The 19,607-nt window shown below is 42.8% G+C and overlaps 1 protein-coding gene across 2 annotated transcripts; it reads right to left on the bottom strand.

Moving 5' to 3' along the window:
• Window positions 1–8,918: 8,918 nt before the first annotated feature.
• On the bottom strand, window positions 8,919–12,360 carry LOC125527142 ((-)-germacrene D synthase-like). 2 transcript variants are annotated; one of them, XM_048691706.2, is made up of 7 exons: window positions 12,066–12,359; window positions 11,811–11,915; window positions 11,531–11,711; window positions 10,934–11,155; window positions 9,994–10,123; window positions 9,550–9,792; window positions 8,919–9,445 (listed from the first exon to the last, which is right to left on the bottom strand). In XM_048691706.2, the coding sequence occupies exons 1-7, from the start codon at window positions 12,322–12,324 to the stop codon at window positions 9,155–9,157; spliced, it is 1,431 nt and encodes a 476-aa protein (XP_048547663.2). In that variant the 5' UTR covers window positions 12,325–12,359; the 3' UTR covers window positions 8,919–9,154. The 2 variants fall into 2 exon arrangements, with proteins under 2 accessions (XP_048547663.2, XP_048547662.2); XM_048691705.2 differs by having other exon boundaries at window positions 11,531–11,915; window positions 12,066–12,360.
• Window positions 12,361–19,607: the final 7,247 nt, after the last annotated feature.

Genomic DNA, 19,607 nt, shown 5'->3' with positions numbered 1-19,607 from the left:
ACACAAATGTCAAGAAGGTTCTTGATGATGTTCTCCCTGGCTACGTCAAATCTGGAGGCACCTTCACCAGGCCTATTCGTAAGTACGGCAAGCATGTGTTCTCCCACAATACGACGTTCTGCTGCGTCAAGCAGCCGCCTGGCGGTCAGAAGGGTGCCTACTACGCCATCCATCACATGCGGGCGATTGTACGGGACCATCATCACCTTCTGCTACCGAGTAGACTCAAAGATTGGGCCGCGAGCGTGTCGGCAATCCAGGACGCGGACATCAGACAAGAATTCTTTCGCATCCAGTCGGAGTTTGCGGAAATCATCCATCAAGATGTCCTTCGTACCTCGGGGCAGTTCTACCTCAGAAATCAACCGTCCAATAGTGACATCGACACAATCCTACAAATGCAGGCTGACAACGCCCGTTCTTTCATGACTCCCATGATAGACGGCGGCTTCATCGACGCTCCGGTCCCTTGAGTCGAGTCGAAAGCAGTGATGCTGTGTCTAGTTCTGAAACATCGATTGGCTCATGTTGTAATTATACTTTAATGAACTTGTAGTATGTCTCTTTGGTTTCGAGAGTCGTTCAACTTAAGATGTAATCGGTGCTATTAATGTCTTGCTTTTCTCTTCCGATCGTTCTGTTGCATACTTATATATTGCTTATGTATTGTCTGTCAATTGGTACTAACGTTTCGTTTGGCTACTGCATAGCGATGCCGTGGTATGTCGTGTACAAGGGTAAGGTTCCCGGAGTCTACGACGACTGGGAGGACTGTCGGAGACAGGTTCACTGATTCAGCGGTAACAGTTACAAAGGGTACGCCACTAGGGCCGAGGCCGAATCTAGATACACCCGCTATCTAGCGGGAGAGGGGAGGGAGCGTTGGAGGAACCGGATGAAGGCGAGTTTCATCGTGATGATGCTCATCGTGATGACCGCAGCTCTCTTCTATGTGATGGTAGTTTAGATGATCGATATCGACTTGTAATGTGAAGACAAACTCGCGGTCTCGAGACTTGTAATATAATGTTCTATCTTTGTTCGGTCTTTTCAATTCGGAGACTAATATGATGAATTGTATTCAGAGACTAAAATGATGAATTGTATTCAGAGACTAATCTTCTATTGTATTCGATGAATCTGTTGTTGATGTGTGCTGTTTATATTTTGTCCAATTATACATTTTGTAACCTGTGCAAAAAACAGAAAAATTAAAAAAAAACCTAATATTCATACTAATGGCGTATCACATCATAGTGCGCCATTAGTATGCCAAAGGATACTAATGGCGCATCATTAAACAGTGCGCCATTAGTATGCCGAAGTTACTAATGGCGCATCTTGTTGTCGTGCGCCATTAGTATGCCAAAGCACCTGGGTATACATGGCCCCCTGGGAGGCATACTAATGGCGCACTGTTGTATATACTAATGGCGCATCTGAGGTGCGCCATTAGTATACCAGATACTAATGGCGCACCCGTGGTGCGCCATTAGTAAAATATACTAATGGCGTGCTACTAATGGCGCACCACTAATGCACCATTAATGGCCAAATTAGGTGCGCCATTAGTAGGCCTTTTCCTAGTAGTGACTGATGGTCTGGAAAGACATGATGAAGAAGCAGGTGCTACCTCTTGAGCACTGCGTTGGTTTTCCCCGAAGAGGAAGAGATGATGCAGCAAAGTAGCGTAAGTATTTCCCTCAGTTTTTGAGAACCAAGGTATTAATCAGGTAGGAGGCTACGCGCGAGTCCCTCGTACCTGCACAAAACAAATAAATCCTCGCAACCAACGCGAATAGGGGTTGTCAATCCCTACACAACCACTTACGAGAGTGAGACCTGATAGATATGATAAGATAACATTTTTGGTATTTTCGTGATAAATATGCAAAGTAAAATAAAGGCAAAGTAAAAAAGCAAAGGAAATAACTAATTAGTAGGAGATTGATATGATAAAGATAGACCCGGGGGCCATAGGTTTCACTAGTGGCTTCTCGAGAGCATAAGTATTCTATGGTGGGTGAACAAATTACTGTTGAGCAATTGACAGAATTGAGCATAGTTATGAGAATATCTAGGTATGATCATGTATATAGGCATCACGTCCGAGACAAGTAGACCGACTCCTGCCTGCATCTACTACTATTACTCCACTCATCGACCGCTATCCAGCATGCATCTAGAGTATTAAGTTAAAAACAGAGTAACGCCTTAAGCAAGATGACATGACGTAGAGGGATAAACTCATGCAATATGATCAAAACCCCACCTTGTTATCCTCGATGGCAACAATACAATACGTGACTTGCTGCCCCTACTATCACTGGAAAAGGACACCGCAAGATTAAACCCAAAGCTAAGCACTTCTCCCATTGCAAGAGAGACCAATCTAGTAGGCCAAACCAAACTGATAATTCGAAGAGACTTGCAAATATAACCAATCATACATAAAAGAATTCAGAGAAGATTCAAATATTGTTCATAGATAGACTTGATCATAAACCCACAATTCATCGGTCTCAACAAACACACCGCAAAAAGAAGATTACATCGAATAGTTCTCCACAAGAGAGGGGGAGAACATTGTATTGAGATCCAAAAAGAGAGAAGAAGCCATCTAGCTAATAACCATGGACCAGTAGGTCTGAGGTAAACTCCTCACACTTCATCGGAGGGGCTATGGTGTTGATGTAGAAGCCCTCCGTGATCGATGCCCACTCCGTCGGAGCTCCGAAACAGGCCCCAAGATGAGATCTCATGGATACAGAAAGTTGCGGTGGTGGAATTAGGTTTTTGGCTCCGTGTCTGATCGTTTGGGGGTACGTAGGTATATATAGGAGGAAGGAGTACGTCGGTGGAGCAACAGGGGGCCTACGAGGGTGGAGGGCGCGCCTGGGGGGGGGGGTAGGCGCACCCCCCTACCTCGTGGCCTCATCTTTTGTGTCTTGACGTAGGGTCCAAGTCTCCTGGGTCTTGTTCGTTGAAAAATTCACGTTCCCGAAGGTTTCATTCCGTTTGGACTCCGTTTGATATTCCTTTTCTTCGAAACCCTAAAACAAGAAAAAAAATGGCAATTCTGGGCTGGGCCTCCGGTTAATAGGTTAGTCCCAAAAATGATATAAAAGTGGATAATAAAGCCCAACAATTTCCAAAACAGTAGATAATATAGCATTGAGCAATCAAAAATTATAGATATGTTGGAGACGTATCAGGAGGCTACGACGATGATCAAACAATGGAGGAGGAAGGACACCGTGATGACGGCTCCGGTGACCGAATGGAGGGGGAAGGACACCGTGATGACGGCTCCCGTGACGGAATGGAGGGGGAAGGACATCGTTATGACGGCTCCGGTGACCGAATCGAGGGGAAAGGACACCGCGATGATGGCTCTGGTGACCGAACGGAGTCCGGCTAGGTATATATATTAATTAATTAAGCATGTGCTGACTATAGCTAATTGATGCATTAATTGTTTTTGGTATGTACACATATTAACTCTCTTTGTTTTCTTCTTTTCTAGCCCTCCGGATCGAGCAACACTTCGGTAACGAGACGAGGCCCGAAGAGAAAGTTGCGCGCGGATGAAAGGTACACGATCATCGAAATTGATCGCGTTGGCCAACCGATTGAACCCCTCCGGACCAAACAAAAATTTAATGCTTAGTGTGGGGTTCTAGTTAGGGACATGATCCCGATCAGCATCGACCAATGGCTGAAGCCTAAGGACAAATACTCTCAGGTGTCTTATGTCAGTGATAGGCAGAAAGCTGATCTTTGGACCGCGCTGCAGGAAAATTTCACCTTCCCGCTAGAGGAGGATCCAGAGAATCCAGTTAAAAAGCCAATGATCAAGGCTTATACTCTTAAGAAGATGGCTGAGCTATTCAGGAGGTGGAAGAATGAGCTGAAATCATCGTTTGTCGACCAAGACAAGACTCCAGAATTCATCGGCCGATTTGAGAAGATTAAAGATCAGTAGCCCACATTTTTCACCAAAAAGAAATCTGAGAGACCAGCGAAGATGTCAGTGACAAACAAGAAAAATGTTGCAAAGAAGAAGCATCACCATCGCACGGGGTCAGGTGGCTACCTGAAAGCCCGACCGTTGTGGGACAAGGCTGAGAATGGCCTCATTGATAAAGGGATCGAACCAGAGACGCGATGCTGGCCAGACCATTGCAGGACTTGGTTCTTGGGGTTGGGGGAAAATTGAACCCTGTAACAGGGAAGTGCGTTTGGACCAACGAGCAGCTGAACACACCCATTGAGAAGCTTCAGGAGTATATCGAAAAGGTGTAGCAAGGGACGTTCGTTCCGGACAGAGAGAACGATGAGCTCACAGAGGACCTCGGGAATCCTGAGCACCCCGGACGGACCCGAGGCATGCCAGGCTCCCTTTCGTGGAAGGCTGGATTTCCCGACGCAGGCGGTTACAAATGTCGGGAGAGGAAGAATAAAAAGGAGTTGACCCAACTACAGGCGCTGCACGCAAGGGTATAAACGCTAGAGGAACGAGACGAGGCCCGCAGCACGCAACCTGCTGAAGCTGCTATTCCCGAAGCTACCCCGCCATCTCAGCGGAGAAGCAGCGTGGCTTCCACGGAGCTGCTTCAGGAGCCTGTCTTCACGGCTCCTACCAGCTACCTCGTGGATGCTATCACGGAGTCTCAGAATTGCCACCTTATGACGCAGTGGATGGAATTTAAAGTGAAGGCGGCTGTTGCAGGGGCGGAGCTAAGGGGGGACGAGCAGGGGCCAGACCCCCCCCCCCCAAGGTTTGCATCGTACATTAGTAATTAGGCTTAAATTGATTAGATTTTGCTGTTTAGGCATAATTCGCCCCCCCTATTCTGGGCGTTCAAGGCCTGTAGCGAGCCCAGCGACGTAAAGAAGCAAAGGAGTTGATTTTTTGAAGCCCAATAGTTCAACTTACCATCGTACTAGTTGGCCAGCCCACTATTGAAAACAAACAGCCGTCTAGTCGCCCAGGACGCACCGTGCACGACTCGCAGCCGCCTAGGGCAGTTCACCGGTTGGCAAAAGGTAGGCGGCACCGCACCTTGCAAGTCACAGGCGATCACCACCGATGGTGGAAGCTGTCCACGACGATACGCTAGAAAATTTGTGGTGAGTCGCTCTTCATTAGTTTGTTCGATCTGACAATACCGATCCGCATTAGGATTAAGATTACATCGATTTCTTGATTTAGATGGAATTAGTTAGATGCAGCAGTCTCCTGTTTTATCCTCACAAATTGATACTAAATAATAGATATAATACACTGATTCTGTCATTCGGATTAAAAAAATTCATTGATTTTGCTTGGATTTGTGCATAGTCGTGATTAGAAGAACCAGTACATTCATTTTTTGGGGGATTGGTTCGAGCAAACAACGAGAAGCATATTCAGGTATCAATCAAAATCACTCGATAGATTTACTATGTTCTGTTTTTTTTCTCATCGTCGAATCTGCCTTCGCCCCCCCTATGCTCAAATCCTGGCTCCGCCCCTGGGCTGTTGGCTCTTTTGCACCTCCTGAACCTGGTGCAACTTTTCACTGCCGGCTGATTCCAGAAGGATATGCTAGGGGGATGGTGGATGAAATCACCGAAGGATTTGAGGACCTCCAGTTTGACCACCCTACGGGTGACAGGGAGACTCGGCTGGGTTCTTGTCTGAAGACTCCATGCCTATGGAGGAAGGAGCTCATCAACCTTCCGAACTGGACGCCTCCGCCCCCTCCTCCTCGTCTGGCGAGTCAGGGCACTCCGCCTCCTCCACCGCCCCCTCCTCCGACGAGTGATCAGGGCACTCAGCTTCCTTCTCCGGCGCGTGGCGGCACTCCGCCTCCTTCTCCGCCGGCGCCGGCGCGCCCGAGCAGCCACCAGCCTCCTCCTTCTCCGTCTCGCCAGCAAGGGAGGAAGAGACCCGCCGCCGTCCCGGCTGCTCCGGCGCGTCGTAGTCCTCCTCCTCGTAAGCAAGGAATGAAGACAGCCGCAGGCGCTCTGTCTGCTCCGGCGTCTAGCAGTACATCCAGAGGCGGGAGGCAATACAGATTCGGTCCTTCTCTGAAGACTCCAGAGAAGTTACCATACGAGATGACCCCAGAGAAAAACTAGAAGATTGTGCGACACGAAGTGATGAACTTCTTTGAAGGGGTGAAAGCAAAGAAACATCCACCTCCGGAGGAGAAGGTAGATCCGGTGAAAGCGAAGCGCACTCTGGAAGCGCTGAAGAAACCACCAAAGTCTCCGCCGAAATGCAACTATGAGCGCATTATTGAAAGGTCATTTATCGAAGCGAAGCGGTCGGGAAGTACTGTCAGTGATCAAAGGTTAGCGGAATGACGAGCTGGGAAAACAATTGCCCAGCTAGGCGAACAAGCGAACCAATCGTTCCCACCGCTCAAGGTTTCTAGCGATATCGTGGCTAACGATTCGAGGATGGTGCCCGGTTATAACAATCTTGATGATTACTTGCCCGACGATGTACATTATGAATTCTTGAAGGTGGAAGAACACAGATATGAGTATGGGAAGCCTCTCGTCAAAGATGAAAGGTCTCTAACAATGATGATGCGAAGATTCCATGATTGGTACATGAAAACCTGCAGACAGTCTTGGGGGAGGAATACTTTGACGTTGAGAGTTAAAGAGGAGCATGACCTCGTTGGAACTGATATGTTGAATGTACCATTTGAGGAGTTCTTCCAGTTTTTCAATCAGATGGCTGTCAATAAATTAACGGTCACTTGCTACTGTCTATAAGTAATATTTCTGTCATTAAGTCTCTATATATAGGTCAGCTATTTCATTGCATGTATTTATAATTATCCTCGCTATATTATGCAGATTGAAGATCGCCGAATTAAAAAAAAAAGACAAATCGGTGATATTGGGTTCATTAACCCAAATATCATAGATGCATTTTCGGTTGAATTTAAGAAAAAAGAAACCAAGCCCAACTTGCTACGATCGTTGGTATTAAATCAAAACAAAGCTATAATACTCTTTCCTTATAACTTCAAGTGAGTATTACTTTCTTGTGCATATTCGGTTTCCCTTATTAGTCGAGGTTATAGTTATGTAATTGGCGAGTTATGCATGCGTCCGCAGGTTTCACTATATTATCCTAGAGATTAAGCTCGAGCAGGGACTAGTAACCGTCTTAGACTCGAGACGAAAAGATCCCAAGGAGTATGCGGACATTACTGAAATTCTCGAGAAGTAAGTTAAATCGATCATTATCGCACCATATCGGCAACTTTGTTCACTTCCTGATATCAAGTAATTGTTTTCTTTGTCTGGCAGGGTTTGGAAAAAATTCACCTCAAATGGTCCGGGACTGCCGAAGAAGCTGGAATTTAAACACCTGAAAGTAAGTACTACTAGAATGTTCCGCGCATCTCCTAGTGATTCAAGTGCTAGTTTCATCAATACCATTTTAGCATGCTTGCTTATCAGTTTGATTGACCTCTATTTCTTGTAAAGTGGTTGTGGCAGAAAGCCGGGAATAATTACTGTCGATACTACGTTTGCGAGTCCATCTGCCACACGACCTGTGAGCGGGGCTACACTAAAAAACAATATGAAGTGCATAAGCAATAATATTCAGAATTTAACTTTATTTACCATCTTTTGTGTTGAGTTTCATTCATTCATATATATGTATTGACCACCTTCTTCAAATTAGATGTTTCAGATGCGGGATGAACTCATAGCACCAGATCGCATGCGAGGAATTCAAGATGAATTGGCGGCATTCTTTCTTGACCACGTGATCGATAAAGACGGAGAATACTATCTGGACCCTGTGTTCATATATAATTAGGGGATTATATTATAAGAGATCTTATATTGTATATATGTAGCCAGTAGCGTCGGATAGATATACGAAAACTTGTTGTTCGACCAATCTCTCGAAGAAGGAGAGGTCGATATCACTTCTCTCCGTATGCATATGTTCATGACGATCTTCTGTTTCTTTCATGTTTGCTTACTAGCTAGCGTGTCGAGTGCTCTCTATACGTATAGTACGTAGCATCGACCAAGCACGGAGATAAGAGAGGACACTTCTCTCTATTAATTAATTAGCTACCTAACACAATATGTGAATCACCTTAATTAATCATACAAAACCACCAAATCCCCCCTTCAAAAAAAAACAAAAACCCTAGCCCCTTAACAGCTGACGCGTGGATGCCTATTAGTCCCGGTTGGTGCCACCAACCGGGACCAAAGGGCCTCCTGCCTGGGCTCACCGCACCGGCCACGTGGAGGCCCATCTGTCCCGGTTCGTGTAAGAACCGGGGCTAAAGGCCAAGGGCATTACTAACGACTTTTTAATCCCGGTTTCTAAATCGGGACAAAAGGCTCTTACAAACCGGAACAAATGGCTCTTTTTCTACTAGCGGAGGACCGCGCGTGAACGCAGTATGGCCGGGTGGGCTGCGGCGTGTACGAGCACCAGCCAGAGTATGAATTGCTCGAGGGTTGTTAACATGTAGCCACAGTTCGTGCTGAAAGAACGAGGAGGCCATTCTGCGGCCAAGGCGTTGGTCGCCAGAAAGAAAAGACCTCATCCAGTTTCCTTTTTCTACCTCCGACGCCAGAAAGGGTACGTCCCAACACAATTTGTTGCCGGCATGTCACAGCACACATTTGTTCATTAATTAATTCATAGCTGAAACCAAACAAGACAAACTGAAACAAAAGACTTCACCGAGATCTCGATTGATCGCCGAGTTACTTTTCGTAATCATGGGCCAAGTTCATTAGCCAGGTCGCGGCAAACTGTAAAAAGCCCCCCCCCCCCCCCCCCCCCCGGCAAACCCCTCGAACAAGGCATGTTTAGTGATGATGTATCGTAATTTTATATATCATACACTTTCAAAACGTTCAACACGATGCTCTCCCGAATCCTTGATAGTTGTATTGCAAATATGGTATGTATGAAAAATATATCAGATCACGTAAGAAGATTGTTCTTGTAATATGGAAGCATAAGCGATGAATTGCTTATTCCGCTGTGCGCTTACCTATATACTATCATACCACAATATGAAACCAGCAGTATACACGCAGAGGTGCGATCATTTGTCCTCATGGTGTGACAGCAGTATACATGTAGCTTCAACCTTTATAGTAATCAGTGGTTTACGCAGCTGTTGAGCAGCTTGTCTATGGGGTCTGCTGTCTCCGACGAGTGAGTGTAACCGTCCAGGTTCTTGTACATGCATTCCATGACCCGGGCAAGGTTCACTACACGTGTCAGCACTTCAACAGGCACCGTGGTATTAGTAAGGAACTCCTCGTTGATGCTTCTCCACTGCTCCTCCACGAGGCTGCCTAACGCTTCCTTTGCTTGATCCACGGTCACACCATGCTCTTTGATATAGCAATCAACTGCCGTCGCAACGTTAGACCTCTCCTTCTCACACTGCCAAGTTAGACAAGGTTATCTATCGTGCTAGCTGCCGGCATGCATGGTGGGTCAACTATGCTGTATACGCAAGCATGTCATGTAGGTCGAGGCTGTGTTACCTCGTGTCCAGAAATATCGTCCATTAGACGTGACACCATTGCTGCATTCTCAATGATTTTTGGGAACGAGATTGCCCAGTTGAAAACATCGTAGCCTGCATCCATTCCGGTAAACGAAAGGCACGACAATGCCCAGTAGAACGTGCTTATTGCAGTTATCCTGAGATGGTCATGAACAGGTGGAACATACCCTTCTTCTCTCCACACCACCTCTTGCAACATGCATCTGCTCACATGCTTGATCTGAATGCATAGACATCCATAAAAGCGTCATACTACTGATTACTTATCCATATTTGTGTGAACATATATCGGAGTAACATGGCATGATCAAGGGTGCATGCCTTGCATCAAACAATATCAGTGGTGATAGAACCATGAATTAAAACAACAAACATGTCTAGACTGACTGGGTTGAGATTCACAAAAAGGCATACTACTTACAATCTCTTTAGTGCAGGCGATTCCTATGGCTGAAGCTCCGTCCTCAACAAATTGGTCCAGTGTGTTGGCAAGATGTGACATTACGTACCCGTAGCACTTCCCGATGCGTCTGGCATCTTCTTCATCCCATCTAATATGTAGATGTAAACGTTTAACAGCACTTAAGCCATGTTAGGGTGATACACATGGGACATAAAAACATAAATGTTTTTACCCTTTTTATATATAATTAACATTATTGCATCTTGTCTCAAAGAAAATGAACTTTGTCCAGCTTGTTCAAATATGCAATTATGCTTGGTGACAAGGTAAAAAGGATGCACGTTAGAAGGGAGAAACCACGAAACTACTACTCCCTCCTTCCCAAAATATAAGATGTTACCAGAACCAATATCATGGGTATATCGGTTGTAATAACATCTTTTGTTATTGGAAGTAGGGAGTACTATAATTCGTTTCAATTTGCAAGCCGTTTATCTCTTGCACTGCCCTGGTGGAACTGGAGATAATCGCATGGGTTTTTGCTACGGTACCAGATGTTCTTCCCGGTGGTTCGGTAAACATGTTATCCACTTGTAACCGGAAATTACCGGATGGTATCCTCACGAAATTAAAAAATGATTCAATTTATTCGCTAAATTAGTCAAATTTGTATATAATTCATGCAGAACAGTAGAACTTTTTGATTTACCATTGTAGTGACAATTAGCTTGTCCACGTCCTGTGTGGTTTGGGCCAGGTGAGAAGGGAAGTTCTAAGCTTGATAATTCTACCATTTTTTTCTTAATTAGGCTTAAGCCAGGCATAGGCCTAAGCAAAAGAAGAAGCTTGTGAGATTCCTTTACACAATTTGTCTTTTGCTAACAATTGACCATGCATATGATTATAAAGTTTGACAGTCGTTATACTGGAATTAGAGACAAACCAGGAGCTTAATTACCTTTGTACCGCTTGATTAAACTGACGGAGCTCTTCCAAGGTGCCATAAGAATCAAATGTATCATCAAAAAACGAGAACATCTTAATAAGCTTTGCAAACATCATACGTGCCTTGGCATACTTTGGCTCGTAGAACACTCCAAGGGCCCAAAAATAGCACTCCACCGGTCTTTCTCGAATGTATTCACCCAGCGTGCTGCCAGGATTAAGTTCCTTGTACCACCTTAGTTAGGTAATAAAAATAAGAAAAATTGTTAATAAGTGCATCATCGACATCCTTATCTGTTTTGATAAGTTTTCTGTTTTCCTTGTATGCACAAGATACTATGGTTGGAGAAAAACTCTTGAATATACACTCCAACTAATTATGTTGTTTACAATTATACATCATGGACTGTATTTTTAGATAATTTTGGCATGCCTTGTTTCCGGATCCACAAAGGAATAAATTCATTGGCCACGCATGCCACGGAGTGCAGAAGGATGGACATCGTTTATTATCTAAAACAAATTACCCTTTCTATTATCATATTTAGTTTTGTTGTTGCAAGGTGTAAATCACATTAAATATGAACTGCAATAAGATATGTTTACTCACAGAGATATGCTCTTGACCTCATCCCGGTGCATCAGCTGCAAGATGTGAAAGTCCAGCTTAGCAAGCTCAAGTATATCTTGGTCACGTTCATCATCCTTCTCGTAGATGGAGATGTAAAGCTTAGCCTCCAGCCTTTTCATTCTACGCTGTGATGGCGTAGCCAGGGCATGCCGTACTCTTCCTAGAACATGATGAGGTAGCTGGTTGGCTTCTGATATGGAACTAAGGCAGCTCGTTGTGAATCTGATAGCATCACTGAGGGAGTCCTCTGCAAGTTTACCGAGGTGGGCTGCCTCGTACAGACTAAGTAGAGTGCTAACGTCAGATCGCACATCATCTTTGAAGTGCTCACCGTTTTCAGCCTTGAAACTCCTCAGTACTTCATCTGTAGTATGTTAATTAGTCAATTAATTTACAACTTTTTGATCATGTAATACTAGTACTTTCCATCAATCAGATAGTACCTAGAATTTCAAAAACATCTAATAGGAGAAAAATTCCAGTTTACTTTAGTGCAGTATGTTAGTAAAATTACCACAGGTAATGTCATAGTGGTGCTGCCTCAACAGTCGGAACCGTAGGGCGACTCCGGCCAAGTCATTCTCATCGATCGATGTGCTGATGAGGACATCCATGAACTTGCGGATCTCGTCCTCAAACTGGTAGCCAACACCAAGGCGCTCAATGGCATCCACTGTCTTCATCCCCTTTGATAAATCCTTCTTACTAGATGTACACCTTTCGATCATGGAACACACTGTCTGCACAAGTTCATCCCTCCTCTCCTTGATCATTTTGTGGGACTATTGTTCAAATAAGACAAACAAACAGAAAATATAATGAAGATTAATATGATAAATGCACTCGAGTGGTATGGATGTAACTGAAAACTTGGGGCCTAGTGTTGTTTTGTGTGGAACCAATGGTTTGCAAGTTCACCCTTTTAAACTTAATAGAGTAACCAATATACAAGAGAAAATAACATGGCTGAGTCAGATCACCCTTTTAAACTTAAGAAAAAGGTCATTGTTTGTCAAAAAATCGAACTACTTCGTAACTTAATAGAGAAGGAATCCCTCCATTGATGTGTAGTGCATTCTGTCATACATAAAAGGATAGATACAAGGGGTGAGTTAATAGAATTCGAATATTAGTTCTTAACCCATTATTATTGTTACTACTACTACTACTACTACTACTACTAATAATAATAATAATAATAATAATAATAATAATAATTATTATTATTATTATTATTATTGTTATTATTATTATTATTATTATTATTATTATATATAAGCAGTTGACTGGTTAGAAAGTACCACAACAATTAGAAACTAGGGGCCATTGATTTGATAGGTCCAACAGACACACACACACCACTAGTAGAAAAAAGGGCTTTGGTCCAGGCCGGGTAAGCCCATTAGTCCCGGTTCAGGCCAGAACCGGGACCAATGGGTGCATTTATCCCGGTTCGTGCGGCTAAGGCATTAGTCCCGGTTCACCTGGGTCCTTTAGTCCCGGTTCATGCCACGAACCGGGACTAAAGGGTGCGATGCCCATTAGTCCCGGTTAGTGGCACCAACCGGTACTAAAGGTTACCTTTAGTACCGGTTGGTGCCACTAACCGGGACTAATGGGCTTTGAGGCATTAGTACCGGTTCATGGCACGAGCCAGTACTAAAGGTCCCATTTTCAAACACCCCCCCCCCCGGACCGCCTTTTCAGTTTTAGAAAAAACAAAAGAAAATGATGGAAATGTCAAAAAAATAAAATAAAATAAGTTTCCCATGTGATATGTGGTCTAGTTGTTGGGAGAATTTACAAATATGAATTTCGACTTTATTTACAAAATCTCTCTAGAATTTGTAAAATGGGCATAACTTTTGCATACGAACTCGGATTAAAAAGTTTTTTATATGAAAAATCATCTACGGCCTGTTTGCAAATTTGTAGAATCCTCAATCCAAAAGGAAAAAAAGTTATGCTCAAATTTCAGTTTTTTTAAATTTTCATTAAATCTGGTCAAACTATGGTCAAACTACTTATTCAAGAAGTATTAGTGTTACTAAATAATTATTCAAGAATATTAGTGTTATTAAATAATTATTTCAGTTTTTTTGAATTTTGGTCAAATCTGGTCAAACTATGGTCAAACTGTGGTCAAACAATGGTCAAACTACTTATTCAAGAAATATTAGTGTTACTAAAAAATTATTGTTTTTTAGAACAATAGTTTCAAACTCAAACAGTGAAATGTGTGACTTCATGCTCAAGCTAAACTCCTGAGGGTTAATAGGATTCACATCTTACTATTGTTAGGAAAACAACGAGTGCAGACTTGGAAACGAGGGAGAATAGAACCCGGAAGTTAAGCGTGCTCAGGCTGGGGGAGTGGGAGGATGGGTGACCGTCCGGGAAGTTAGATGATTTGGAATGATGTGGGGTGATTAGAGATTAAATTGAGCAGTGATGAGGGGTGATTAGAGATTAGAGATTAAAATAATTCAGAAATTTGAAAATAAAAAAAACTTCAAAATAAACTTCAAAAAAAAATCAGAAAATTTCCTTTAGTACCCTTACCAACCGGGACTAACACACACACACACACACACACACACACACACACTAATTGAAAGCCCTAATCGAGGCATCACGTTAATCCTAGAAGTTAAGAAATTCCATCCGTCCGATTGGTTTACAATTTATCTATAGTCGTTGGATGAAATATGAGGCATGCTCCTTGAGCCATGTACATGGGGTGTCTTCTCATCTCAGCCGTACTCATCCCAGCCTCTCCCCTCTTCCCTTGATGAGAAAAAAACAGAAACTATGATCTTCATCTCCCCACGTTTCTCTCGATCAAAAAGAAACAAGGAAAGCACATACCATTCCAGTATGTTCAGTGGTAAACACCAGTATGTTCGATTGCAAGCATTCCAACTTGGAGAATTAATCATCACAAGAGTGCAATGTTTGTTCTCTAGACTTGCCTATACATGTTTGTTGAAATGTCTAAAATGGAAAGAAAAATCTATGGAGAAAAAAAGGAAAGGGGAAAAGTGTTTTTTATGTCGAATTCATGGATTACAAATATCAGCTGACCTCGATTCAATCAAAAAATGAACCCAGCCCTTCGGGTTTCTAAAGGGCGCGCTGGACAAAGAAGTGCTTGGTTTGAGTCCCCCCTTCCTCATTTTTGCATAAAGCACAACATGTCCACTACCCATGCGCGCATCATGCCTACGTCGTATGTGCAGAATTTGAACTATCAGCAGAAACCGTGGCCGCGCGATACCCATCAGATGCACCTGGGTCTTTCGTGTCGTTTGAATTTAATATTCCAATAAAAAAACAACAATCTTCAATCTCTATTGGAAACTTACACATAAGCTTATGTTTTAATTGTGCGAACCAGTTTGGCGTTGGATGGTTAGGAGAATAGTGATATCCCAGCCCACTAGAGTTCAAGTCTTAGAGTTGAGATTGGTGTTAACATTTTCCTGGAGTTATGTCAGGCCTTCCGGCGATGTGCGTTTAGTGGGAGGAGACGTTCCCGTCCGCTACGTATACGTCTGTTGTGACTTCGTCAATGTTAACATGATGTGCCAGCTCAGTCATATGGGGGTGCTAATATGGGTAAGGTAATAAGATGTGTGTGTGCGCATTTATAGAGATATGAGTGTATGTGTGTATATATAAGCGCATGCGTCTGTACTATGTTAAAAAAAGCTTCTTTTTCAAATGTAAATGTAAGATACTCGAATGCACGTTTTCGTCGCTATTATAAATGTATTATGAATGGTGAATCTATCTATTACATACTTAAAACAAGAGATAAACAAGCTACTACGTTTACCCACATATGCTAATATTGTCACCACCGTTTGATCAGAATAATAACGGCTGAGGTTTAATAGTTTTTTTAGGGTCGAGGTTTAATAGTTTTTGTGTAACATGATAATATATACATTTCAACATATTGAACTGTCATGTCTATGTGCGTACGCACCTGCATTAGGTAGCAATCACCGGTTGAAAATTGACAGATTAAACAATTATGTGACAATCGTCAAGCATTTACTACCAAACCATGTTATATCTGGCTAAAAAAACATCTGCACTTTTTAGGAAAGAAGTAGCTCTATCTATCCCGTGTCTACATGCACAAAGGGTACTACTACAAGCCTGTTAAAAAATGTACTATGATCCCACCCCATGCACGACTTCTCCTGGACCTTGTAGCGAACACGTTACAGTAGAAGTACTACGTGCGACAAGATCAGTACAAGCAGAAAAAGGTCATCTTCGGCCAGAGCAATATAGAGAGAATTCTTAATCACTATTTAGTTCATATGCAGATACTCCCTTTGTCTCATAATATGATGTCATTACGTCAAATGTAATAATGTAATAACATCTTATATTATGGGACGAAGGGAGTACGTACATTAGATTGGCACACGACTGAAAAAAATAGAGTGAGCTGACCACGTTTTGAAGTATCAGGAGGCCAAGAATATAGTGGTGCATATAATATCAGCCAAATTAGAGAATTGTGGCTAAGAATTATGTAAAATATTCTTAAAAACAATTGAAACGACATTTTTTTCTTCTGTATCTAATTGCATATGAAAATGAATCATGAAATCATGGATGGATTATATTCACTAAATTTGTTCTAACACTGGATATTAATATATGGGTAGGTCAAATATAAATATTTATATATCAGCTTGTATTCCATCAAAAAACAAATACAACGGTTTGTAAATCCATGAGTTTGTGACACCGTGTTGTTAAACTTCCCAAATGTGAACTGTAATATATACAAAAATATTTGGTGATATTGGCATCATGAAAATTACTTCCGTAACATAAAATTTAGAATTATTTACTAATACATGTGGATATAAAAGAAACTTTCAAGTATGCATATTGGAGGCTGTACAAGTCGATGACATGTTTACCTATTTGCAACTAGAGAATACACCACATTTTATTCACCCCCTTCTGATTTATAATAATATTGTAGGGAAAATAATTATGAAAATTACGTAGGGAAAACCAAGCTGAATTAAAAAGCAATAGTAAACAATATATATAGAAAATCTAGCCACGCAAATGCGCGGGTCACCCCGCTAGGTCCTAAGTAAGGCTAGGACAAGGAATGTGAGCAATTAATAAACATTTTTTCCTTCTAGTTTTGTTGCTGAGTGATAACAATTTATAGCATTTTTCCTTCTAATTTAAAGATCTAGGTATATCTACTTATGTGTCATGCACTCACAATATTCTCTCCAGGTGGATGGCATCAGACTAGACGCGTGTTTCATCAAACCAAAAGAGTGTCGGTGCTGGCCGGTCAGGCCATCGAGGGCAAGCAAAAGGATGCTATTCCAAAAGCCTCCCAACCTTTTGTGGCAGTGCACAATAATTCTAGGAATTTGTTTTGGCCATAATCGGATATTAACAAACTCCCATCTGCCACATAACCGTGGGCACGGCTCTCGAAAGTTTATACCCTGCAGGGGTGTCCCAACTTAGCCCATCACAAGCTCTCACGGTCAACGAAGGATATTCCTTCTCCCGGAAAGACCCGATCAGTCTCGGAATCCCGGTTATAAGACATTTCGACAATGGTAAAACAAGACCAGCAAAAATAGATATGATATCGAGGGTAATGGTCATCTTGCCTACAAAGTTCTCTGAGTTGTCGAAAGCTTGCTCCTCGTCAGCGTACTCAACAGGTTCCTCGTTCACATACTCGTCTCCTGGATCTACCCAAAGCAATAACACAAGCAACAGAACAACAGTTAACCACATTGCAATGCACAAGCAACATGATGCAAGACATGACATGGAATGCAAGATATGATGTGCAATGCATATGGGTACTCCGGAAGGAAAAGAATGAAAGAGGCATCAACTTATCAAAACAAGTATGCCGATGGAAAGATGAGGTGATTTCGGTCGAAATCGATATAAGGATCACCGGAAACGGATGCACGGTTTGCAAATCACAAGCAATACAAGAATGATGCAATATTGCGATTAACAACATCATAGCACTTAAGATGCAACAAGACTATGCTACATCACTCCAACATAGCAACAAAGCATATGACCAAAAAGTACACATGAAGCTTAACAAAACATGAACACTAAGCTCCTGCTAGTTCTCACTAGAACAAGCTCAAAATATCATGGCAAAAATGCAAATGATATCAGCTTCTAAGACTAAGAAAATACTAAGCATGTCGAAACAGCAGCATATAGCACTGTTTAGAGCAAGCAGCCAACATGCTACAAGAACATAACATGGCAAACAAAGGCATGGCATGCTAGTACTAAACACATAGAACAAAACTTCCTTACTGACCTTTAACCAAAGTGGCATGGAACATGATGTGGCACCCATGCAAACATGGCTAGTTATATTAACAGTTTCAGACTTTGCAAGCTCATGCCACTCACCACAAAGAATTTCATGGCATCACAAGGTAACTAACAGTAAGTAGACATATTCAAGAAGCTAATCATAGCAAGAGCAAGTTCATAGGGTACATGTATCACTAGCAAAACACAAGGCAAAACTGAATCTCATGTTAACAATCTACCAGGAGCAATATTTAGCAAAAGTAGAGCATGTTAATGACAAGCTAGTGTACTCCATAATTTCAACCAGATGCATGAATGGATAGAGCATTACAACATCTTCAAAACACTCTTACTGAACTGCCTCAAAATGTGCATGGATCGCATTATGAAGCCTACTTTGCATGCTTGTGCTAGTCACCACATAGATCACAAAAATATAAGAGTTGCACCCCTGTAGAGATGGCATGATGGAGCTCATAAAACATGTATATATCATGCTCATAGGATGCTCACACAAAATGCACTGAAAATGACAAAACATGAAGTTCTGTTAAATTCCAGCAGACAACATCATATAGCACTTTTGCAATAAGGATTCAGACATCAATATTAATAGTAACATGCATGAAAATGACACTAACATGAAGAGCATAACGAAACGAACATTTTAACATATCATATGCATGATTCGGAGCAACGTGCAACAAGATGTGGCATGAGAAAGCAGGCATAAAAATAATAGGGATTGAGGACAGAAGAAATCGAGAGGTCAACCTAGGGTTCGCACGGAAGTCATTGCGGCGGTGGATCTCGCCGGATCTGAGGCGACGGCGGCCGGAGGTGGGGGTGCTCGCCGGAGAGGGCCGGCTGCACTCTCCACCTTCAGGGCATCCGTTCCCTGCGGCTGGACGAAACAAGCGGTCTTTCGGACCGGCTCATGGCCCGCTCGGTCCAGGCCGGCTCGGTCCGACCCGGTAAAAAAAATCCGATCCGAGCTGCAGATTTGGGCCCGAAAGTTTGTCGGTCCGATCCGGTCCACCGCGGGGCATCGTCGTCCGCGCAGCCACTGGACTCTCCGGCCCCAGAAACCTTGTCCATTGGGTGCGCCTTACTTGGATTCATCGTCTCAGACAAAGAAATCGATATGGGAGGTCCTACATCGCCACATCGGTCATCATCACTTTCATCTCAGTCCATCGGCCGTCGTGCCAGATTCGTCCTCGTTGCGCAGCCATTGGTGATCTTCGTTTCTCTAGCTTCCTCTCGTTCTTCTAAAGCTTGCGGACATCTCACTGATGAGCTGTGCTTCCCCTAGCGCCGCATCCCCGACTAGCAGCCGCCACCTAAGTCAATATGACAAGTGATCTATGAGTACGACCTATGAGTATTTTGAGCTTAAACGATGAGTACGACCTGAGCATTTTGAGCATTTTGAGCTTAAACGATGAGTACGACCTATGACAAGTGATCTCACTTGACTCCTAAGTCAATATACTCTAACATAGGTGACTTTGTCACCGCCCAACTCTAGACGAAGTTCTCTTGTGTTATTTTCTGTGTTCTTGCATTTGTCTCATGCATATTTGTTTCCCCTTTCAAAAAAAACTTCATCTAGATCTTTTAGTTTATTTTCTTTGTTCCTTTTTCTGCATCCAATTCATTGCAAATCTTTGTGAGATCTTATTTGTCTAGTGAG

The sequence above is a fragment of the Triticum urartu genome, chromosome 6A, assembly GCF_056163025.1.
Source record: "Triticum urartu cultivar PI428250 chromosome 6A, HENAU_Tu73, whole genome shotgun sequence".
Lineage (NCBI taxonomy): Eukaryota > Viridiplantae > Streptophyta > Magnoliopsida > Poales > Poaceae > Triticum > Triticum urartu.
The sequence above is the reverse complement of the archived record's forward strand: the minus strand, read 5'-3'. Positions and strand labels throughout refer to the sequence as shown.